The following is a 26,917-nucleotide window of genomic DNA, read 5'->3' on the forward strand; positions in this document are numbered from 1 at the left end:
TTGTTTGTCGTTCTTCTGCAGTTTTTACCTATTAAAACACGACTGAATGAAAATCGTTCACGTGACGAATTGCCCTTTTTTAATGTAATTTAAATGCACCGTCGTGGAATGATGGAAATTTGTCCGGTTGTTCTCAGTCTCGATGCGACTGTGAGTTGGACGATAAATTTTTAATATCGCCGCCCGTCATCGGATTCCGATAAATTGCGCTCGCCATATACGTACAATCTGTTTCAGGGTAAACGGTTCGATAAAATCCAATAATAATTTGCAAAAAATCTATGTGATGATTTAGACGCCTTATTGGGTTCGTGAAAAAATATGGATCGTATCTATTTTAAATATAAATCGATTGCCTCCGGTTAGTTATGAGTGTAAACAAAATTTGCGTCATCGGATTGGGTGAAAATGCGCCAATTAACGTGTTTTAATGAATTTTAATAAGGAGGAAATGGAAAAAAGTGCCACCAGATCTGGGTTAATTGGACAGGAAACGATCGATGGTGCCATCGTTCATCTATATAACGCTGCTTTAAAATGCCCAAGATACGAAAAAAAAGTTGTTACATAAGTCCAGTTTCCGATGGTAATAAAATCAAGTTGATGCTTTTTACATTTCCCGATCGATTAAAATCACTTTCGATCGAAGTACTATTAGATCTCTTTAAGGGATAAACTGCTACGCTTTATTTCTATGTGATAACCGTGTGATCGGAATACATAATTAAAGGGAACCGACAATCGAACACATATCAACAAACTGATCGATCGACGGTAAATGACCACAGCAAATATAAAATGATAAACTTGTGGGAGGAATATAATTCCTTTTAATAATATTTTCGTATTTTTTCTACCTACTTTCGTTAATGGGATTGATGAAACTAGATTATTTACTGAGATGTGGGACGTAAAATTAAAAAGTGGTCGAAGCTAATTGTCTTCATATTAACCTACATTAAATCCTTCTGCTAAAGGAAATTGCTAAATTGATTAGAACAGTAATAAATTACCGCAGACATTGATATTTATCTATATGGATAGGTACCTCACAGTCTGGTTCTTGACAAGGTATTAATAATGATATATTATTTGTAATTAATGGTCTCGAGGCAAATACGGGGTGATCTCTACGCCAAGATGTCATAAGATCGAATTAAGAACCGTTTCGTTTCAAAATACGACCGTTTTTAAATGTTAATTATCGCAGGAAAATCGTAAAAATTAATTAGACATGTTAATTTTTCCTATTACATTAACAAGAAATAATTGGCACAAATCTATTTCTATGTTAATCAGCATAAAATTTTGACCAATTGATTGATTCTCGGTAAGAAGTGAAAATATTAAACCGTTTAGCATCAGTCACAACAAAACAAAAATAAAATGATACAAATAGGAAAACAATCTCGATCAACACACTCAAAAAATATTGAAAACGAAAAAAAGGAATAGTATACATTTGTAGAACACATTGTGCATGCATACACGAACAATTCGTTACCAAAATAATAATAATAATAATAAAAATAATTATATAATAATAAAAATAATAAAATAAAATAAAATAAAATAAAATAAAATGAACCAACCACGAAATTGCACGCACATCTGTTGCAGTTCGTCGTATTTGGTTTTGTCTCAGTTTATTGCTGTTTTAGTTATGAATCCTTTTACCTAAAGTATCGATCACATCATCAAGTGTTATTGTTGCTGTCTTCGGTTTCGGTCTTTTTTATATCGACTGGTTCCTCTTCTTTGTTCGAGGTTTCCGATGAGGTTGAGGACCTTGACGAAAAGTTGTCCTTATCCGAAAAATAGGAGGAATCTCTCTTTGCGTCGTCCGGAGATGTGGACTTTTCTTGTTTGTTTTCGAAGAGTTGAGGTGGTAGGTTCATGGGGAAGTTGGGTATCTGTTTCGGAGGCTGCAGATGCTGCAGCAGTCTACCGTCAGTCACTTTCCCCATAAAAGACCTGATCTCTTCAAAATAAGATTCCTCGCTGAGATTTCTATTAAGACTCCTCCGTTGCAGATTTCGTTCGTCCAAAATAGTAGGACCATCAGCTTCGTGCTTTTTCAAATGTCTATCCAAATTGGTTTGCTGTCCGAAACATCGTTCGCACAACGGACACTTGAACGGCTTCTCCTTGTTGTGGATATTTCGAACGTGTCTTTGCAAATTACTAGAGATACTAAAGGACCGTTCACAGTATCTACATTTATAAGGTTGTTCGCCTGTATGTGTCCTGAGATGCCTCGTCAGATTGGCCGATCTAGGAAAAACTTTACCACAAAACTTGCAGGCGTATCTGTCTTTCATTTTACCACCTGCGGGATCGTACACTTTGGGCGTTTGAGGCGCGGGCGCGTTTCTGAGCATGTCGAAAGGAACTTGGTTTACCGGCGGTGATAGCATTGTCGGACTTAGAAACGGATACCTTTGCGGGTAACCTGGAGGCGAATTCGGATACGGAATCGGCAGTCTGGGCACCTTGTCTCCACCTTGAGCTCGATACATCGCTTCTAACATCATCGGATGGATCGGCTGAGGAGGGAACAACATTCCCGGATAACCCGGAAGTTGAGGACTGAAAGTTTTCGGTATGTTGTTGTTGTTGTTGTTGCTACTGTTGTTGTTGTTGCTGTTGTTGTTGTTGTTGTTGTTGTTGTTGTTGTTGTTGTTGTTGTTGTTTGAAATTGGACTTCGTTCCACTTCCTCCACTTTCAGGTCCTCTTTATCACTGTTATTGCTCGGCGCAGGAGACACCAAGTTTCTGTTCTCGTCCTCGATTTGTCTTCTCATTATCATCAACGATAATTTTTTGTGCTCGACTCTTAAATCTAGGGGCTGCTCGTCAGCATCCTGCGGTCCAGCCGGTGGTCTTCCGGCGGGAGACATGTGAGGTCCTGGCGACCTTGTATTTCTGGACAGATCGAAAGGCATTTCATCTCCTGGCGGCACCCTGACTGAAAGTGGGTAGACCGCCGCCTGTTTCGGTGAACTATGACCACCGGATGCCACGAGCATCTTCCTGGGTGATGAGTCCTTCTCGCGCATTGTTAGCGGCAACGTGAGCGGTAACGACGGCAGGTGTCTGAGCCACGTCAGGCCCGGGTCCACCAAACTCATCGATGCTCCAGGTCAGATCTGAAACAGAAAATATTTACATTAGCTAACGCGCACTCACTCATTAAAATAGTTGAATATAAATTAACAGGCAATAAATGTTGTCCGCTTATTAGCACTTATTAGTGCGACATTTATTAACAGGACAAAACCGTTAATTATAATCTAATTAATCAGATCAGAATCAGAAAAAAATGTCTGATGATCTAGAATTCAAAGAAACTTAGATATAGCATAGATCGATGCGGATTCTGTAGTCTCTTTAATTGGGAAAAGTTAAATGCCACCTTCTGGTGGTTTGGTGTTGTCCGAATCTGTCTGAGTCTGAGGGATGAGGGAGAACAATTTTATTAATGCGAAATATCCCGCATTATTATATGTTCGCGTTAAAATAAAGTGAGTATGTAAGATGGAGATAAAAGAAAAGAGATGAAAGAAAGAGTTGGAAAAGATGGGCAGGGGGCATCAATGAATCAGTGCGTAAAAACATCGGCCGGCAGAATAGACGGCGCCCGAGGGCGTCACGATTCGGGCGCGCGATGGGTGCGCCTCGTCCGTCAAACCGCCGGGGACCGCTACCACTACCGAACGCCGCTCGGCAACCAGGAAACTCGTTCTGCACTTCTTTCTGTTTGCCATTTTTCTCGGCTCGACTTGACCGATCGTATCTTCGTTAGAAATGCGATAGAAAGCTGAAGGATAAAAATGAATGCTGGTCGGGCCGGGAAATGGATGTCGTCGAGGTGTTAATGATCAGTGGACGTTGCGAAAAAATGATCTAGTTTGTAAGTCGTGAGTCATCAATGAAAGTTAACGAGGCAAATTAACTTTTGTGCTGCTTAAAAGTGGACGGATGAAATTCCTGCGATTGTAAGCTGGATTGTAAGTGGAGTGCGAAAATTTCAACAAATCTTATCTGTCCGTTTGCGCGAGAGTTTTGGTCGCGGGAACGTAAAGTAAATCTAGCGGCGTGCGTATCGCTGGTACGTGACAGAAAAGACATAATGTGACCAGATAACGACGGTGTTGTGTCTCCGGAACAGCCACTTTACAACCTCGACGACAACTCGAGTACAATGTTTCCTGAAACTCGGATCTTTCACCGTCCGAAAGCCAATGCTGATTTACGCTCGTTCCACCATTCAACACTTGTCCCTTCGTTTCGCCTGCCGATTATTTATTGCAATAAACAACAAATTTATCGGGTGGAAAATGGAACGAGGAAATGGTGAATTGGTTTCGTTATTTATATGCGAGCATTTCGCGTCGTGCCCGTAGAGTGTTTTACGATTTTATGGCGATTCGCTACGGGGCACTGGGATTAATTGAATGGACAATGGTTGCCATTGCTGATGACACCTATTTCCGAAAGTCAATTTTAATGGTTGTTAAGAATAGGAGTCGAGGAGATTAGTAATTAGATGTAAACCATCACGATTTTCCATTAGAGCTCTCTGGCTGGGAAGCCACCTTCGGTCGGTCGGTCGGTCGGTCGGTCGTTTTTCAGTGTCGGTTCGTGCGGACGGTCGGCTCGCGCCCGGTGAAAGGGAAAAAGAGCCCGGAGGCAAACGAGTGTGTGCCGGGCACGTGAAATAGCCCACGAGATGTCATTATTATTCCGATCGGGGCTCTTATCACATAATTATTTTTAGAACGGCCGCGTACTTTCTTTGCTCCGGGGGCGAATTCCGCCCGTCCGCCTGCTCGCCCGCCCGCTCGCCCGCCCGCTCGCCCGCCGATCGATACATTTTTGACGCAACAGGTAGAGAGAGAATAATATGCGGTGCGCGGTTTTGTAACGCGTCTCGTTAGTGAAACTGTCTCCGTTCTGTTCTCCGTTCTGTAATGAACTCTGTTATATGATACGGACCAAGCAAATTGGACCCGGTTGGGAAATTGAAATCGATCTGCCAATATCGCATTCCCTTTGAATTTCCTATAGCTATAGCTATAGCGCAACCAACCAAACCGATCAATCAATCATGCATAGAATCATCGGCATCAAAATTTTGACGTAGCTCAGATTAGCTCGAGCTAATATGTCTAGAGTATGTCAAGAATTTGAGTCAAGAACTTAAATCACGCTTCCTCATTTTAGAAATTATCCCCGCATTACCGCATTATAATTATAATTATAATTGACCCAAACCGATAAATCGCGTTCGTTTTCCTCCTTTTTCGAATAATAATATCGTTGGAATGCGCAAGATAATTAAACAGTTAAGGAGGGTTGTCTCTATCACACATGTACGCAATTATCGGTCATTTTTCAACACAAAGTGCAGACTAGAAAAGCGATCGTGTGTGAAAATCATTGATTAGCTCGCATAATTTGCTACGTAGCGGTTTACGGAGCTGACTGCCGACTCCTCGGGCATACATGACATCCATCTGGATGAAATCTCTTCTGGTTTAGATGATGCTACTGATAAAACAAATGTGTTACGTCGTTATTTTATTTCAAAACTGAATCCGTCTGAATGTCTTGGTCGGCAATTAATTTAAATTAATTTTGTTAAGAGAAGACGAGACAATTAATATAAATAGTGTTTGTTGGATAATTTCCATGTGGTGGACATAAAATTCCAGCGATCATTTCAGTGTATTAACCAATTATTGCTAATGAAACGTCGCAACGAACACACATAACTTACCCATATCAAGCGAATACCTTCCGCTCGCAATTGCCCTGGGTACCGTAATCGGGATGACTCCGCTGTTATCATCCGTAACAAGAACTTAATAAGGACTGTTTCGTTTTTTTCTTTTGCGTTTCGTTTCGTTGTGAGCAAGTCTCACTCGGCTAACTAGTTCGGTTCACATCCAATATGAACCGGTAATTGTGTAAATTCATTATGGGAAAGCACGGCGTGTCCCGTACGCAGGTGTACCCGCGTCGCAACATTAGTATCTGCTTTTCTGCTAATTATTTGAGTTGGACCGATCGGATGACCGTCTTCGGTCCACTCGCCGGCATATCTATACTGTACTGTGAGAATCGAACCTTCTTTCCCTTTTTTGCCTCGCTCGGGGAAGAACGATTTGCGGTAATTGGGAAACAACAATTTTATTTCAATTTGTCAATTCGAATTTGTTCAGTTGTTCGTTAACGTTGGGAGAACAGTTAGTTAGTTAGTTAGAAGGAGGAGGAGGAGGAGGAGAAGAAGAAGAAGAAGAAGAAGAATAAGAAGAAGAAGAAGAAGAAGAAGAAGAAGAAGAAGTGGGTGCTTCGACATCTGGATAATACATCAACCACTTCCTCGTGTTACACTTCTGATACATCGGACTTTTTAACCTGCGCGAACGAACAACGTACCGTTCGAAATACCTTCCACTTGTTGTTCTTCTCGTTTCGTTTTGTTCCGTTCCGTTCCGTTCCGTTCCGTTCCTCCATAATTATTCCTACACACGCCGTTTGTCTCTCGAAATCGCGACCCTAGAATTTCTTGCTTTACTTTTAACGAAACAATGGTGAGGCAAATTAACGGCAATTAGACAGTTTGCCTTAAAAATGTGTCTTATTGTGTTGAAATTTCAATTTTACAGATAATAGAAGAATAATTGAAACTAATATTATTATTATTTCCTTTAGAAAGATATGGAAACGTTTTCTAATAGCGAAAAGAACAACAACTTTAGACGAAGTACTTTTGATTGTATTTGAATCAGCGTGCGTTGTTGATAATCATTGAAGAACAGTCGGGTGGGCTCGAGGCGTCCTTTGTGCACAATAATTCATCTATGCTTCTGTATAGGTCAGATGGAGCTTGGGGCCGATGCAACGTTTTCATTCCGGCAAAAATCCGTTGCCATTAATTCCATCGTTGCATCGGATATATTGGCAACGCGGGCACGCCTAAAGTTACCGGTCATCGAACAACAACACCAACAACAACAACAACAACAACAACAACAACAACAAAAACAACAACAACAACAACAAGAAAAACGATGATTGAGAAATTTATGGAAATTGCAACTGTATTTTCATTCGGGGACAAATAAGAAAAGTACGGTACTGGATTCGACGGAATAATCACGTGCCATATTCATTTAAATATGAGATACTACAGGTCGCTAATGACACTACTCATGCGGTATTTGTCATATACTTTACTACGCTCAATTATCACTCACAATCACTCACATTATTGATTATTGATTGATTATTTTCGGGATCAATTAAATTATAACAGTACGATTATAACAGTATGATTGGAACACACTCAATTAACACAATTTAATAGGAAACGGACAAAGTGTCTAAAAAGGTACGGTTTAAATCTGATGCGATTTTGCGAAATGAAAATTAATTGCACCGACATAATTAACAGGTTCTGACCTTTTCAGGCGGCGATTATTTCGATAAATGTAACGGAAATTGGTTGCGCGAATGCGGGTCCGACGCGCGAAAAATCCAACCCGCCAGCACGTTTGCAATTAAGCCGAATGCGCCGAGGAAATGGCTCAATCAAATCGAAATTAATTATAAATAATATGGAATATTTTTATGTACTTTCTTCAGATTGATCAGATCAGATATATCTTATATCTGATTTCGATGTACATAATCGAGGGGCCGGTGTAAAAATTAAAGCACGTATTGTTACCCGTGGTAATGTGGAATTTGCATTTTGTTATAGAACTGATGGTTTCGCCATTGTCTTGGTCACCCACACGTCCATGTGTTTATGGTATGAGGTTCATTAAAGTGAAAATACGACTTTGAGAATTTCGTTATCAATTGATTTGTTTGGGTTTGGTTGCGGTGAAATTGGATCGGTTAATCGGTTTGATTTGATATTTAATTACAAAACAAAGAATAGGTTAGATGCGTAGAATCTTCTCGATCTTGAGACAAAGCACGTTTTCCAATAACAGACCAACTATAATTAATTTGCCTCCGATTTGTGCATGAATCTTCTGTCACATTTTTTCGTTTCCTATAAACAAGTACAGATCACGTATTCATCAAGTAAAATCTATTGATTCATCTTTCACCCGTTGCTCTGGATAAACTAAAAAGTGCACTAATAGCAGTAGATAAGTGCCAAACGGGATGATGGTGAATTATTTTTCGTAGTTCCAATGATGGAGCGTCGTCCACTTTCTCATTGTGTGTGTGTGTTTGCCTTAATAAAATATTACAACAAGTGTAACAGAGTGCGAGGGTTTGGATGTAAATGGGATCCACTTTCTCTGTGTGCATGTGTGTGTGTGTGTGTGTGTGTGTGTGTGTGTGTGTGTGTGTGTGTGTCTGTGTGTGTGTATGTGTGTGTTTGGAAGACAAGTGCGCTCGCTGAAACTGACCATTAGCAATGAACAAATGCTGATTTGTGTGCCTCGATCGTTTTCACAGTTAACTAAACGAGTCTTCTATTCATGGGTAAAAAGGATTCGATCGCACCACATATAAATAAATACTCGATTCGTTCGTTACATTTTGTCGTACAATTTTTTTCTTAATTAGACGTTTAGGAAACATCAAAGTGAACGCGTTCGGTCAGAAATCCTTTTCACATCCCCATTAAAGTTCTTTGTCGCGTGTTTTGTATGCAGTGGTTGGTCTCGCAGACTCATTGGAGATTCAGCAACAGTATGGCACAAAGAGCCATTCCCGGTGCCGAAAGAACTCGATAATTGCTAATAAAAGTCGGAACGCATCCCGTTTCGTTGAAATAATAAAACGGATTCCCGAATTTTAATTAAGTACTTCACAAAGTCTCGGGACCGCAACCCTTTTTATGTTCGCATGCCTGACGAATAACTTTCAACAATTAATTCGACGTTGCGCAAGAAAAAACCTAAGTCAATTGAATTTTCAAGTGGCATTTGCCTCAACATGAACCGTTGTTTTTACTAGATTCATTTCGGAATGTTATTTCAATGTGTCTTGATTTCGTTTATTTTACTGCAAAAACTGAACTTGTTCTGCTTTGCACGACATAGAAAAAATGTGAAACATTGATTGCATCGATGTATTTTGGTGCCTTCGACCACAACTAAAGCCAGTCCACGTACTTAATTACCATCTAATTCATTTTGCGGTTTGCCTTCATCAGATCTCTCGATTATGGTTCTTTCACTTTGCGTTTTCAGCTCAATATTCACAATTAAAATTCGCTTTTGTCCGTCCTACCGGAAACAAAAACGAAAAATCCATAATCGCATTGCTCAACGTGAAATCTATTGTGTCAAAATTGTTGCTCAACCTGCGGTAAAATTCGGATTGCTTTTGCTAAATCCATAATTGAAATCGTTTTAAGTTTTACAGGTCTTTTTTTTTCAATAATTTGTGACGATTTGAAACTTTTGCGTCGATTAGGACGTGTAATGATTCATAGAGAATTCGCCTTAGCTCGTTACGGCGTTTGGGTGTGACGAATGATTCAATCAGGATCAGTTTTTGTCGAAGGAAAAGAAAGTTGTTGTGCCTACAAACAGATCCACTGTTTCATCCGTTGATTAATTGTATTTTAAAACTATCGCCTCTTTAACGGGGATAACACTACAACACTGACGAGAATAATAATGGTGATTATTTCGCCCATATGGTCTACGATAATGGTTTCCTTCATTTGCCTCGAATATGGTTTTAATAACGAGAAAATTGCCCGTTTAATTCGTGTTTCGTTCGATACGATTCCACATTCCGATCTGTGATTCTGTGTCCTTAACGAAAAAAATTATTGACTCAATCCAATTCTATATAAGTTCCGCTGTAATTAATTAATTAAAATAATATATCAGAATACATCAGAAGTCCGTATAGAAGTGTAGAAAATAGAAGAGAGTGGAGAGTGGTTTGTGCAAAATGAATTCGGTATGACCCTAGCAGTATCTAATAGCATTTAGAAGACGGTCGTTGTTGTTGGTCGAGTGAGTACGCGGAATTCTGTGTTGCTCGTGATTAAAACTGGGCGTACTCGCGTACCCATTCTATTTGTTCGCCTTCCTGTCATGTGCAACTGTTTCTTCGATTTATTAGAGTCTCGATACTCCGTTCGTCCGTTCGTTCCTCTATACTACCTGCTCTACCACTGCTTCGCTCTTCTCTTCACCTACGTTTCCTGATGCGGGAAACAATTTGTGTTTTCGAACGAACACTTGTTAACCTGGTTCGATAAAAACACAAATTTTAATTGTTCACCATCAAGTCGTTACAGTTTAAAAGTCTTTCAATCCGGTGAATAAAATACAACACATGGCTGTCATGGTCATCCGATAATTGCTTGATTAAATTAAAAAATCGAATCACTGAATCATTGAATAATATTAACAATTATACATTGAAATTAACAGATGTGGATTTATGTATAAATCAGGTGAATCGAACCACGTGTCTACCAACAATGGAGACAATGGTAACAAATTGTGATTGATTTCGAATCGCGATCGTTACTGAATGGGATTGTTTTGCCGCACGGGATTCGCACTTACCATCAATGGATTCATTCCTGGGTTTCAACGATTCATTAGTTAGTTGTTGGGATAGATGAAAGTAAAACAAATCGCTGTTTAGCAGTTGTCTGTCTTGTTGGCAAGTTCGTAGGAACCGAAATCGAGGCTTGAAAGATGCCAAACTGATTTACAACAATTCATAGATATTATTTATTGGGCTTGTTCCTGGTGAAATTCCAACAGTAATGAAACCGACGATCGATCCGCCTCTTTGGCATCTTTTAATTACGAAAGGGGGCTGAAATTTCAGTGTACGGTTGCTGCTACTTCACGTCGACCTTTTCCGTAATTATAATTTTTAAATGTCAGATCTAATAGACCGATGCGGGAAAAATGCCTCTTATGGAAAAGGGAGGGGCAGGCAATAATGAATTATCCGTCGATATCTGATCAGATTTTCCTGCAACGGAATGGAATTCGCAGCATAGTGGTGTGCAGGTGAAGAAGAAAATTTTTCAGCTTAGCGAACACTAATCAAATTTGTTGGTTCAATTATAGAAAGGTGTTAAGACTTAATTGTGGCACTTTCGTTTTGATTTGGATGATTGGTAGAATTTCGAAAAGGCGGTTTTATTGTCGGTCATTAAAGCGATGTTAAAATAACATAATAGTATCAATATTTACTGGATCGCGGTAATGGACTATTATTATTTCCAATTTTTTCTACGTTCGCTTGTTTTTAATAAAATAAACTTTCTATAATTGTGCTAATATTAAATTTAAATTGCTCCGATCATAAAAAACCGCTTCCTTATTTATATGATTTGAGTAATATAATTATATGGGTCGATGTAGCGTGTAATTTTCATTTCAAATGTTCGCTTTTTATTACTGCGACAGTTTAATTGTTATTATTATCCGGATTGTTTGCATTCCTGCTGGTTTTATTAAATATAGTTTTTGAGTGTGTGCCAAAGGAAACGTTACAAGTAAAACAGATGCACGTGTTAATAAATATGAAAATTTCCAAATTAGAATAAACATATCTTGTCTCGTGTAGTTCCATTTGCATTTCAAGATGACATTCCCATATCGACATGATTCAGCCGGTCTGAAATAAGGTGTCGTGAAGATCCGAAACGAGATACATAGTTTGCATGTGCTTAAGATGGTAATTCAATACGATAACGCCCGTTCTATATTAAAATTATTTGAATGCGTGACGTTGTCAGGGCGAGGTTCCTCCACTCTTTTATCCGACTTATCGGCAAGAAACCGTTTCGCCGTAAGAACGGGTTTTCATAAAACTGCATAAAAATTGTTTAATTGCCATTGCGAAACACTTTCTTGTGTTACGCAAAACAATCTCACTCGATTTGCACATTAATTTTCTTTTACACGCGTGTAACACTCGAAAAACTACTGTTACAACGGCGGATTTGTGTAAAGAAAGCACTCACACACACAACACCGAAGATTTATTGCTTTGGAACCGGACTTCATTACGCTAATATGACGTTAATTAGCGCCACGAAATTTAAATTTTTTACCATGCAACCGACCAACCGTACCGGTACCATCGATATATCGATATATCGATATATATATATATATATATATATATATATATATATATACACCCACATTCGCTATCGAATATGTTAATGAAGATTTGTTTGAATGTATTCAAATTAAATTAAGGTTAGGTGCGTTCGTGTTGCGAATAACGCATCGCAATCAAGAAAAATCCGACACCCTAGCCATTCCGAAGAGACCATCATTTTGGGCCCGTGATGAATCCATTACAGATCTAATGGGGGATGGAAGGATGCTCCGAGGCGTCTTTCTAATTGATGAACGAGACTAAATTGGTTTTACCAATTTATAATATACGAGTTGTTATATGTTGAAATATTGCTTCTAAAACTATAATTTACCTTTCCGAATTTATATACATGATTTCATCAATACCAATAACAATGCAAATGGTTTAGCTAACATTAGCAACATTAATCTTGAACTTTTTTATTATAATCTAATCCTTTAAATATCAGTAATTTTCAATGGAATATTAGGTGAAATTTCTATACAAATATGTCATCTAATTAAGTTTCATGTATAAAAACAGGAGTTGTATAAGCCTTGAAAGCTCTGATCAGAGTGGGTCTAGCATTAGTAAAGGTCTATAGTAACTGGTTTGTTGGGGGTAGATTCACGCCTCGCATTGTTATTAAATAAGAATAATAACATATTATATGTAAATGCAATTCATAGGATGTTTGAAATGTGACATCTCGGTCTGTTTAAATTAACATTTCGGTTTAGTCGACCGCGGTCGCGACAACACATAATGGGTTGAACGAAAATCATTGTTCATATGTTAATCAGACATTACGTAATTTCGATTTTTTACGTGTTCGATTACGAATTTACCGTTAAGCTCTATTACGATAATGAAAATGTGATGAAAAAAAAAAAAAAAAAAAACAGTGTGCAGGGGGACTGCATATTGTGTGTTGTGTTCGAATGTGAATGGGTCTGCGAAAGAGAAAAATACCAAGGATTATGTGGACCGCGATAATATATTCATTGATCTTGAATGAACAAGCGCTTTTCAGCGCAGTTCGTGATCTTGTATTTATGTCTGTCAATGTCAGCGGAACACGCAGTTTCGATATCGATTAGTCACCGATACCAAACAATTGACAACTTTTGCTTTTCAATCCTCTAATTCCTAATCCTTCTTGGATAGGGGAACGAATCTCTTTCATTCTCCTTCAACGAAATCTGTTAATTGTTCTGTATTTATAATGGATATATTAATAAGGTCGATTGTTCTGTAAAAATGATCATCCATCAAAAATCATCCTTTAAGCCATATTCAGAACTATTTATCTCCAGTTGTTAACATTAACAAATGAAAAATTTGAATCTCCATCTGAATTTGTAGGTGTAAACATAACAACCACAACCAGATTCGCATTCGGAGTCAATTCTATCAATGGAATTGACTGCGAAGACTTGGATATGTTCGGTGAAAATGGCAACGCCAGTAGAAATTATGCAAATATCCACAATGTTAATAATAAACGGCCTAGCAAGAACGAAACAACGGTAATTACTGTTTGCCTCCCTCGGTTTGTTGTGCAGAAAAAACAGAACATAAACAGAAAAACCGGATTAACATGAAGCGTTTTATGTAAATCATTTCCTTTTGCGCGCGACCATAAGTGCAAAACAGCGAAAAAGTGTATCAAACAAAATCAATCGCGGGAGAGCTTTCTCCGCTGAAATATTTCTGTCGGTGTTTTTTTATTTCGGTCTTTCCTCTCTATTCAATCTCTCCAACTAATTGATGGGATGGAAGGAGAGAGAAAAGGTAGGATCTCGGCGGAGAAAAACCGAAGAACCAGATCATAGATTTTGCATCGGTGGACACTACGACATCGTCCAGTTTCTCTTTCAATAGAAATGCACCGGCTGCAGGACAGGATCGCCTTAAATTTGCTTCGGATTTTTATCAGAATTGCGAAATTTCCGATTGACTGTCAACCTTGAACATATGATTAAAACAGTCCAACAATTACCATGAACATACACCATACACACAATCAAACGTACTCGAATTAACTAGATCATGATTCACTTAATAGGTAAAGTGTAATTCCAAATAATGCAGTCATCGTCCATTGAATCAGGATTAATGGTTTCGTAGCAGGAATTTAAAACTGGCTACCGGTACTATGCTGTTTAATCAAAGACTGTGTTTATCTAAAAGGGTAACCGGAGAAAGGTTAGATCTAATAACCGTGCGGAATAATGAACATTTTCGAAGGTTAGAACACGCACACATGTGTATTATTCTATTTCTGAGCTCCTTCAAATATCAAATGATTCAAAGTGATTTTCGTTATTATTCTGTAATAGTGGCTATATTGTGGTAATATTTTGATTTTTTCAAGTCCGCCTCAGTCCGTTTCAGTCCGTCTCTGGGAAGTTCAGTTAAACCTGCGCTGCGTAAGAAAGTGGATCAAACGCACTGCTCTTGATTCTTCCTTATACGCTTCCACCGAGATTTAATATGGTCAATTAGATACAAACGATAAAAAAGATAAAACGATAAAAAAGATAGACACAAGACGAACCGAACGGAGCTCAGTTTCATCCGCAAATTAGCATTTTCCAACACCTGCTCCATCAACATTAAATTCGGTGTTTCAGAATAAAATAGAGAATAACGGGGAATTTGTTGCACGTGTCAGAAGTGTGAACGAATTTTGAAATGCGAGTTACTAATAACCCATTGTAAAGTTGAACACGTTTAAAACAACGATTCAGTTGTAGTTCTAAATGGGATAGCATCACGAAATGGTTGCGTTCGGTGAGTAATCCAGCCACGAGCTAAATCAATTATCGGATAAGTCGAATTTGTCCATCGTTTCGAAACCCAGCGATTCGTAAATAATATAATTAAACGCATAGGGTTCGATTGAATGTTAACTGTGCCCTAGAGAAACGTTGATCTGATGGCCTCCAAAACGCTAAAAAATATGTTAACAATGAAATTATTAATCATAAGTAACTGGTCGCTGATAAAAAGATAAAAGTGGAGAAAAAAATGATAGATTATAGCTTCCAGCGTCACGATCCACGCTAATATTTCAATTTGTTTAAAAGTGCGAACAATAAAAATACTGTAACGGACATACGTAAGTTCATGTATGCTTAATTATCCTTGTAAAAAGGGATTGATAATAATCTGTGTGTTATGTGTAGTCGAATTTGTTATAAAATTGTTTCACATATGCGCAAGAGAAATTTTATCATGCGGCAACACTCGAGAATTACAATGAAGAAGAGATTAAATACCAGAGAACCACCAATATGAATTTCAAGCAGAAGATTTAAGATCTGTGAATCGTAAGGTGAATTCTAATAAGCTGTCAAATGCTTAATAGAGTACCTAATAAAAGTATATTAATTAATTAACACCGTTAAAATAATTACGCGCGATCATTATTATAATCTTATTAGAGTTGATAAAATTTATTGCCATCATTGATTATTTAATATTACTGACAATTGAAAAAATATTTATTTTTAGTCGAATGTTTCTGCGACACATGTAGCGAATAAACCGCGAACAATGACTCGTCCTAATATATAATTACTCGACGAACAATGAAAAAATCATACTTGACTTTTCCTTATTGTTATTTTATTGTAATTATTACGTTGGAATAATAACACGACGTATGCCTCATTTCAATATTTAGATTAATGAATAAATACAATGCTAATAGGCCGCGACTGTGACATCTTTATATGAGGGACTTTTTTTCGTAAATACATTGTTGTCCGTCGTTTTGTAATAACATATATTGGCCGTGTTAGGAATGCTTTTTTCTGCGCGGGGCAAAATGTCAGCCTGTGCATGATTTTGATCGATCTCTTATGGAGGTGGATTCTCGGGATTTAATTACTCTCAAGGCTGTGGAAAGGCAGAAAAAACTCACTCCACCTTCCTATTTCAATATTCATTAATCGGGCGAAAGTCAAACTTTTCTATAATATTCTTTTATATTTATATTATTTTCCACAAAACTACTCTATTTAAAACTCTCTCTCTCTCTCTCTCTCTAAAATTTGTAAAAAAGTTCTTTTAATAAAATCTAAATAATGCATATGAGCAAGCTTTAGAAAAGTTTACATGATTTTTCACTGTTTTTATTATTTTAATTTTTTTCTTATTATAGATATTATTATTCAGAAATGATTAGGTATATAGATTAATAAGATGACGTAGTTAACGATAAATTATTTTTTAATTTTATTTTAAATAAAAATGAAACATTTTTCCAACAATGTGCTTCCTCTCCAATTATGGAAATTGTAATGGAATTTGCTAGATATATGTCATTTAGGGACATTAAAACTATTAAAACGAAGAAAACTCTGAAATTGGACTCAAGGCACTTTTCACAGCTTCAAATATCCTGAGGTCCAATATAATGAAAACAAATTGTTTCTTGTAATTGATTAACTGTCAAAATATTGCTGCAACTCGGAAGAATGACACAAATGCACGGCCTCCATCCAGTTTGAAATCAAAATTTTAAAATTTATAAAAATTAAGTGTTTGTAAATCCTTTAAAACTTCAAACTGATTAAGTAGTATGTTTATTAATAATAAAAACAAAACACGTCAAAATATTATTATTCAACAAAAGGCAAACATGAATTTTATCAATCAATCAGCATTTCATGACAAGGTTATAGAAAGGAGCAGTCCGAACGTGTTTATTATCGAATCGTAATAATAATAATAATAATAATAATAATAATAATAATAATAATAATAATAATAATAATAATAATAGTGATACGAATTAAGAGAATAATTGATATAAATGAAGAAAGCGACCATTTCATAAATGTCCCATTGTTACGTATGAGCAAAACTGGACGTCCCAAAAAAAAGGAGTCCAGTCCCAAATGAATGAACTTTCGATTAACGAGATGCAATCGGTTTTACTTTCGTCGCAGAAGATGCATTGCATTCTTGTTCGATTTAACCCCGTTTCGCGGCCACCTGAACCACGTTACATAAACCTTATTTATTGTTTTTTTTTCGCCGATCTTTATTCTTATGTAGGTATATGTTGGACGTGCAATTCGAATCGGTTACGTAAACCGTGAATCGGTAAATAAACGATCCGAGTTGCGAAGACAAACAAAACGAATGCCTCTTCCAGCCACGCCTGAATCTTGACCTTTTCAAAATCGTTATGCAGCCTCCGATCGGTTTAATTGCCGTGCAACGACTAAATTGGGCATTTAATAATTTGTCTGTTTGTCTGGTGCATTCCGTGCACTTTTCACAATTTCTCGAACGAAAACGAACAATACGCAGATGTATTTGGTAGTGTGTTGTGTGTTGTGTGTTGTTGTACAATACGAGCAAGTGCTCTTAACAAGATCATTGTTTTGGTCCACAATAAACATATATATGTGACATATAAGGCACCGCGCCAAATTAAATTCAATTTTTCCATCTTCCCACAATGCCACAACAAAATTAAATTAATTTGGATACGTTTCGCAACAATTCCTTTTTTGAAACTTGCCTGACGTGCGCTGAGGTCACGGGGAAATCTTTGGTTAGGGTTCCACTCCTGATCGGTCATCGAGATCACCGAGGAAATCCGATGAAGTTCGATGAAATTGATATTTTCCATAAATTAATCACATTTCTCTTGCGGTAATGCATTAAACATGCAAAGTCGATCGATAAACATGACTAACAATTTGATATATTGTGGATACCCATGAAATTTTATTAATTATTCTCAACGAACGTGACGTTTCCTTTCATTCGATAGTTTAGAAAGTCATTCGGTTTCATTGATAAATAAATATGGGCGAGCTAGGAAAAATCGAACGTGGATGTGTACGAATGCATGTGGCCGCGGTCTGAATTTATTTATTGCGATTTGCACCAGGCGAATCGTTTCATTAAGAGGGCCGGAGAATTTATTGCGAGTGGAATGCGGTACTCGACGGTCTCGACCATCTCGACGGTCTCGACGGTCTCGACGGTCTCGACGGTCTGTTTCGTTTTGTAAACTAACTGTTCAGCTAAACAATCTAGTTTTGTTTTCTAAAACATCCATCTGTTGCTGGCGTACCGAAAAAAAAGTAATTGAATAATATATAGTCAACAGTGTACTGGCACTTAAACTGTTTTACATAGTTTTTACTTTCTCGGTAGTTTTTATATACATATTTTCGATCGATTTAGTTGCTGCCGAGTTCTAGACCTTATATAGACGCGATACATTATCCAGTTTGCGAAACGATGCGCTTTTTTCCACGCAAATTGCATCTTTTAGCGTTTTTCAAGACTACGGGCAATTTATTAAAGATTGAAGAGACACGTTTTTTATGGCGATTCATTTTAATAAATTACACGTCTACCAAATCAAATTCGATCATCGCTTTTATTAACACCGGTGATGACGGTTAATTACATTAATAAAATAAATTGCGCGTTCTAATTTCATTTAATATGGACCGCGCGAGCACGTAATTACGGTCCTGGCTGTTTTAATTGTTGGCCTTTTAATTATTATCATTAGTCCGAGCGGACTAACCGAAATTTAGAAACAATGTACTTGACACATAAAATCCGAATCTGCACAGAAATTGTGCCTCACTTTGTTGCAAGTTTACGGCCTGTTGCGACACGCCACGGGTTTATTGGAGTGCCACAGCGAGAATATTATAATAAACGTTTAATTACACACTTAGATGTTATCTTTATAACGATTACGATTTTTCATTTGTGCCAACAGCACACACCGCCACTTTTTTATTCGGTTATTCGTTTATTCGAGATCGATCAGAGAAAATCACTTGTCGTTTAGTTAATTTAATTATCGTCCGAACAAAAAACAAAAAACAAAAAACAAAAAACCCACCATTAGCATAAGGTGTTATTTCCCTTTTAACTATCGTCCTTGGTCGATTATATAACTTCTGGTTTTTAAGTGTTCCACTTTTTTGTCTTGTTATCAAAAATAAAGGATAAACTACAAGTGGGTGGCTGATTATGTGATCTACATTTCGCATGACATTTAATCAAGTCACTAAAACGTTTGACATTATTTTTTTTTTTTCAATGCTAATTAATTCGATATTCTAATTTGGATGAGGAATTCCTTAATTAATTAATAATGTCATGTAATTCTCACACTCTGTTTGAACATCGAGATGTAAAACTCGGTGGCCGAAGAAACAGAACGCCGTATGCAAATTTGGTGCAGTTCACCCACACGAAAAGACGCCGTTCATTTTCATAATTTTATCATTAACGTCATCACCTGTTTTTTTCACACTCCGAAATAATTATGTTGTTAATTGATTTGTACAACTTCAGAAGCCGTAAAAATATGTTAATGCTCTTTTATTTATTTATTACTTTAGTTTGAAGTGAACGTAATAGAATATTCATCGGCAATTAAAGATTAATGGAAAACAAATTAGAATATAATAAAATAGACCGGCGGGAAACCATACATAATTCATCCGAGTGCAAATAATAAACATTAAAAGCACAACTGCATTAAAACCCACCTGTCCAGTCCTCACATACATTTAATGAGAATCGTACCTGAAACAAATAAAAAAATTATTAAATATTGTATTGTGTTACGGTACAATTTGTGGCAAAATTAAGTAATTAATAATCGTGACAATGGAGGTAAGTTTTCTCCTGATTGTATTGTGTTTGAATATACAGTTTGAGCAATAAACGATCGATTCCTAAAATCGTGCCTCGTCATTGAACCCAGAGAGCCGATTGTTCGTTCAAACTTGAATATTATACATTTTTAAATGGTTTTTAATGATCTGGCGTTCGGTTATGAAACGTGGTTCTGTTTCTTCTACGGTTTTAACAATAATATCTTATCCATTGTTGTGTGTAACGTAACGTTTATTTTACAATGGGTCTAACGAGAAAGATTCTTCAGTTCTTCAAAGTGGGCATTTAAAAGGATTTTCTGGAGCAAGGTCGCGTACACGCACTAAGGTCAGATCGAATCGTTTCGCATTGTTTGACGTGTACCTCGTTTTACAATAATTAAGATGCGAGAGATTCACTTCTCTTCACTGCAGTTCTTTCTAGCCACACTACGTATACGACAATATCTAATAATATGCCTAATTTATAATTGGCATTTCGAATTTGGTCGAAATGTCATTTCGGGATCGTTTATCCTCATATATAAGTTTTATTATCCAAGTGACGCAAGTCAATAGAATTGTTTTAATTGCTTCGTCTCTGACCTTCATTCATAACTATGTGTAACATATGTATCAATACACATTTGATTGGTAATTTAAACGTCAAATCCGCCCGATATTATTATTTTACTTTTTATCGTTATTGAAAAATTATGTCCATTCAATCGGCTTTAGAAATAAGGTCACGTTCGTCATATTTTTGAATACGTGATGAACAGATTAGAGCGACATTCTGATGTCCATGTTTCCTGTCGTACACGTACCTTTAAAATTCAACGCAATTAAGCGTCTTAACCACGGTATAATAAAGGAAGGACTCGTAAAGAAAGGCAGCTATTATGGAATTATATCGGACAATTGTTGCAACTTTCGTTTCATTTCACTGACCCAGGCCTGTTTAAAAGTTTGATACAATTAATTTATCTTCCGAATTTAATTGAGTTATTTCCGATGTTTGTATATATGTTTATGTATTTGCATTATGAGTTCAAAACGTTAAAAACTCATTTTATCTACCGATAAATGATGCAAAAACGTGAGTAAACATGTCATTGATGAACGCGTAACGGTAAATTAAGTCTTTGAAAACCGTTCGGCCGTTCCGATCGGCATCGTCGAAAAATTCCTCCGTTCAACCTTACACAATTAATAATCGAATTTTAATAATCGACTTCCTGGACAATCCCCGAAGATGGATATGCATTTAGTGAGAAACCAATTTAATCGATTCTCGATCCGCAGCATCCGTTTCCATCTCGTTTGCGAAACCATCTAATTACACGCTATCAGATACATTTAATTCTGCGCGGTCTGCTTCAGTTATAAATCAATGCTGGTCGGAACTTTCTATCACTCTCTTCGAAAACACTAAAAGTTTATGTAATCACACACACACATACACACACACACACTTTTATGATTATTGTTATTATTGTCTTGGTAGTGCGTTATAAAAAAAGCTGAGGTTAATTAATTGTCGTGCGTGTAACGAGCGCGAGAACTGAATTAGACAGACAAATAGAACGCTTTTGGACGGTTTTCACCGGCGCAATAAGAATTTAATTGGCGATTAAACAGCAATGCTGAAAATACGATTGATAAGAGCGATTGGAGTGATTGGAGTGATTGGAGTGATTGGAATGATTGGAGTGATTGGAGTGATTGGAGTGATTGGAGTGATTGGAGTGATTGGAGTGATTGGAGTGATTGTGGCACAAACGGTGTCGGTGTTGTGCTAACCATCCAGAAACAGTATCGTCGACAATCGTTAAATTTACATATCCCACCCAAGTGCCTGGCTAACCTATTAGGATTAATTAGAGAAGAAGGACACGCCATTATCGTACGTCACGGGCGAAAGAGAGAACGATTGAGATCGCAGCATGTGGATTAATTAAAGTGGATCGGGCGGTGCGCGACTTTTGGCCCGTCAAATTGCAGATGCCACATCCGGCCAGTTCGTCGTCGATTCTTACTTTCGTTCGTTGCATCCATGAAATCGTTCCGAGAGTAAAAAAATCGGAATACTTTCTACGTCTGATCGGAACCTGCTCTAACGGAAATCTAATCCAGTTTTTAAGCGTAAGCGTCGATTCATGCCATTTTCGGTGCGGTCTAATTGGAGATTTTGATAACGGCCACGGAATAAATATTAAAACGAGTCCGAAAAATCCTATTAACTCTTTGTATTAATGAGCAAAAGTAACTGAATGCATTCATTCGCTGTTATCTCGAAGACAAGAGAGATATACTGCGACATTTCTTTGGATAATTAATTCAGTAAAAAGGACTTTGAAATGACCACATCTCAAATATCTCGTATCACGAACTACACACTGAAAGTGCTCGTTAGCAAATGTTTACAACTGACCGTGACGTATTAAAAAAAATTATGAATTAGGATTGGACGTATACTTACGCAAAGAGCGAAGGTGTGGTTATCTGGCTCAACTATCTGACCAAATGGGGTCTAAAACGGCTTGTTCTAAATTAATGGCTAATTGTTATTAGTCCTCATTGAATTGTTGCCGTTCCATTTTGCATTGGGTTGATGGTTACGAAACAATGAATGAAATAATTGAATAATTGAAAAATGAAAATTTCGGTGCGGTGCAAGCAACAAAAGCAACAAAATCCCCGCAATTATCTAAAATTAAAATCAAAACAATGTTGGTTAAATCGGCCTGTCGGAATGTCGAGCTTTCTAAAAATAATATAATAATAACCCGTTTTGATTGTGATATGACCGTTGAAATTACCCGTGTTATAGAAAAATGTCCGTGGCGCGCGGCGGCGAAAGTATTTCTAATGACATGTCAACGGATGTCACCTTTTGTTGTGCGGATAAGCGGATAAGTGGATAAGCGAATAAGCGGACGGACGGATATCTCAAAGAGCCGTGAAGAAATTCGCGTGGTGTTGCATGATGGTCGAAAAAATAGAATTTTTGTTGGCCTAGTTGTGTCCCACAATAGACAGAACGAAATTGCAAGTGGCTTTTAACAGGACAACAACAACAACAACGGCCGTTCGCACAATGGCGAATATTAACTCCGTTCCCATGTAGTTAAGTAATAATGGAGAAAAATTCCCACACTTATAAAAACGCAGAATACGTACAATATGCCTTTTATGCTAAATATATTATGTACCCTTGTAATTGCTGATAATAAGATAAAATTGTAACAGAGGAAAACGGACAAATGAAGCAATTTTTTATCTACTCACCAGTTGGGCAACCACCTATTTTGTTGCAAAATATCTTTGATATTGTTCTCTTACACTCTATTACAATATCAATTAGTGTTTTATAGTATATTTGATTCATTCAATTTTTGACTAGTACTAGACTAAGTTTCAATCAATCAACCAACCAAACAAATAAACAGACAAACAAACAAAACGAACGATTTGAATAATTATAACAAATGATTCGCTTTTAATATGCAAATACGGAGTAATATTGACCCTGTTCCCGCTGTTTTGAATCCAAGTTTTTTTGCTTCTCCTCAAAAAAAAAAAAAAAAAAAAAAAAAAAACACTATTTTGATAATGATCGACATTAATTAGATAGAGGATTATTGTGTTGTTGCAGTATCCTTCAGAAAATTTGAACTTTCAACTGACCAAGAGCATTAAGCTGAATAGTTCGGATTTTATGTCGGCGAAGATTCCGAGAAAAATAAACATAAACGTTTCTGATGGCATCAGTTTAATTAATATTGCTGCAGTCATTAATTAAAAAGCAAATTGTTAAAAGTCCGTGTGAATGTCTCGGATAATGTACGATTTTATTTGGCACGACAATACGTTTAACGAACGAAAAACCGGCAAAGACAAATACATTAAGAGTATTATCAGTGTGGTATCAAGGCGATCACAATGGAGTAATAGTATTGTCTCGTTTCGAACTGATTGTGGAGATGTCGTAACGTCTCTATTTACTATGAGAAAAACGGTTCATTTCATGTAAATTCCTTTGCATTTTTATTATTACGAAACGGATTGATGGGCTGTTCGCAGGAGTTATATGCGAAAACAGATTACGGAGAACAATCGATCATAGGATGTGCGTTTAGTAAAAACAAGTTTCGGTTTCGTTCGCGACACGAGATCTCAAACAACCATTGTTACAGAATCAAAGTGTTTCTTTCGTTCCGTGTTTTCCCACAACTTTTCTTCCCATTAAAATACAGGAGACAAAGGTTAAACGTACACAAATTTAGGAATGTAACAGATGTAATAGACGTAATAGAGAAAAGAGAATTAACAGATATGAGGAATGACACGCATCTCTAGGAGGTCATCGCAAATCGGTTCCGTCGTCCGATTTGGTTGTGCAACGCGAACGAATTATCCGACCCATCAATCCTTTCCGTGCGAGTAAACCCGTTACAAGTTGCCGATTTGTTGCAGGAAATTTCAAAGAGAACGAGAGGAAAAGAAACGTGCGACGTGAATAATTCTGAATGCTGAATGTCGCATCTATGACTGATCGGTTAGGGATTCGTGACACCTGAAAACATTCAGACAATTTACGCAGGTGCACGGATCGGATCTATAAAACACATCCGACGTAATTGGATTTATTTGTTAATTAATTTTCATCGTTTGCGACACAACCGACAGAACGGTGGAATAGTAGAGCGGTCGAACGGTGTGCACTAATGACGCATAACGGACCAGAAAGTTTCGGTTCTTCGGTTCTTCGGTTCTTCGGTTCTTCGGTTCTTGGATTATTCGGTTCTAACGCTCGAATCTGTTGACCGATTGATCCGGATTCGCGCAGCCGACCAACCGGCAAGATTTTAATTATTTTTTGTCTTGTTTTGTCGTCCGATTCTTGCTTAAAGAGGAGATTGAGCAACACGATTGACTTTCAAAACCATCGAATTGATTTGATTTGTTCCAGTTTTTTTTCACACTCGTTTGATTTAATAATATATAATAAATAATTAATAATAACAAATAACACAATAAGAAATTAAAATTGCGGTGTAGTAAGTAAGGAGTAAGGAGAACCTGATCAATATTATTAAGATTAGTGTGTTACGTAAGAATTGTCGCACGCGCGAATATCGGACACTCCTTCGTATAAAACAACTTTCGGTTTCTCGGTTTATGAATCGAGAAAAGTGAATAAGTGTTATTGATAGAGGATATTTTCCATATCCATAACCGAATTTGAAGCGGTGCGTTTTTTGTCGACCATCCAGCGTGTCTCAATTAAAATTTAAATATGATAATTTTATACAAATTTTATTCAAATCGTATTCAGCCCCGTAAAATTACGAACGATTTAAATTGTATCAGTGTGTGGGCAGAACTTGACCTTAGTTAATCCGCCGAAATTTCTGAATCGATCTCATTTATTAATTATTTTGATGGAATTAATCAGCCGCATATCCAAACACAAAAGTCGTTTTAACAACTATTACGAAACCGAAACAATTTACATCAATCATACACATTTTAATATTATTCTCAACCTGTCAAACTAACATATTCAACTTCCAAATATTGATGATTAATATTTATTTAGCCACAATATAATCCAGTTTACGAGTCATTATTATTGTTTCAAGCAAAATTAATGTTCAATATATTGTAAAATGGTGGATGCGCTATTGATTTTATTTAATATAATTTTTTCACAACAATATCAATTCAATAACTGATTCAATTCAATTATATTACTGTAGTTCCGTGTTTATAAAAATGAATGCGATGTTGCGTGCAAAGTATTAATTACAACAGTAATTTTTCTTAATAAGAAAATAACAAATACTAGAAATTATAACACGCACTCGACTAAACATGAGAATTAGGTTCAATTCGTCTTATGGAATTAAAACATAATGTGTTAGAAAATTTAATTTTTTAGAATTTAAATTCTTAATTATCGAAGTTTCTTTTGTCAACATACTCATACTCCTATAATTTTATTTATAAAAGGGGTTATTATTATTATTAATAATATTATTATTATTATCATTATTACTATTATTATTTATATATTTAAAGTTTAGGTTACATTTATATTTAAATATATTAATGGTTAATAAAGTAAGAGAAAAAAATTTAAATAATAAACTCGAATTGGTACATTTCATATAATATATTTGAATTATTTATTTCTATAGATTAATAAATAGATAAATGGTATATTCTGAAAGCATTAAAAATTTAGAAATGAATTATTAAATAATATATAATAAATATATTGAAAGAAAAAATATATTAAATATATTTAGATTTATTTGTTGTATTCAAAAATTATTTTCTATTTCGTAAGTAAATTTTATATAAATATAGCATCTATAAAAAATATTATTCTAATATTATTAAATAATAAATATATTGGAAGAAAAAATATATTAAATATATTTGTATTTATTTATTGTATACAAAAAATTATTTTCTATTTCGTAAGTAAATTTTATATAAATATAGAATCTATAAAAAATATATTAAATATATTTGTATTTATTTATTGTATACAAAAAATTATTTTCTATTTCGTAAGTAAATTTTATATAAATATAGCATCAGCATAAAAAATATTTAAATTTAATATTTTTTTTTACAGATTGTTTAATTATAAACTAAAAATATTAAAGGATACTAACCTTATAGAACTGTAGCAGGAAACAGGAGAATCTTCCTGATAGAAATCCCGACAGAAAACACTAAAGTCCAAACGCCAAATCAAAATCGAAATAGAATTAATAACTAAAGTATAAGTCACACTAAAACCAACGCATTGTTCTAATCTTGTGCACAACAAAAATGATCATCAGCCTCATTTTGGCAGTCAGTGAAGAAATCACCACCAGGAACCGGGAACCACCAGGAAGAGTGTTACAAGTTCAAACAACTAATCCGAAGTGTACAGTTAATCCAACTGGGGGAACGTAGACCGTCGAAAAGTTACGTGTCGATGAAGAGAGCACGTGGGCACCAGTCCAGGGAACCAATCGGTTGCGATCCGAACCTGGCAGCGTTTCGACGGGTACTGGACCCGCAATGCCGCACACTTCGAGGCTTATACGAGATTGTGCTCCAGTTTGACGACGGCGACG

General features: G+C 36.4%; 1 protein-coding gene across 1 annotated transcript; it reads right to left on the reverse strand.

Annotated features, from left to right (window-relative positions):
• Nucleotides 1-1,585: 1,585 nt before the first annotated feature.
• On the reverse strand, nucleotides 1,586-26,558 carry LOC109598665 (histone-lysine N-methyltransferase PRDM16-like). The gene is made up of 2 exons (XM_049961280.1): nucleotides 26,465-26,558; nucleotides 1,586-3,149 (listed from the first exon to the last, which is right to left on the reverse strand). Exon 2 carries the CDS (start codon nucleotides 3,129-3,131, stop codon nucleotides 1,698-1,700), a length of 1,434 nt encoding a protein of 477 aa, XP_049817237.1. The 5' UTR covers nucleotides 3,132-3,149; nucleotides 26,465-26,558; the 3' UTR covers nucleotides 1,586-1,697.
• Nucleotides 26,559-26,917: the final 359 nt, after the last annotated feature.

This window comes from Aethina tumida, chromosome 1, assembly GCF_024364675.1.
Source record: "Aethina tumida isolate Nest 87 chromosome 1, icAetTumi1.1, whole genome shotgun sequence".
NCBI lineage: Eukaryota > Metazoa > Arthropoda > Insecta > Coleoptera > Nitidulidae > Aethina > Aethina tumida.

Coding starts and splice junctions, on each gene's coding strand:
- LOC109598665 (XM_049961280.1), bottom strand. CDS start 3,131: ATGAGTTTGGTGGACCCGGGCCTGACGTGGCTCAGACACCTGCCGTCG.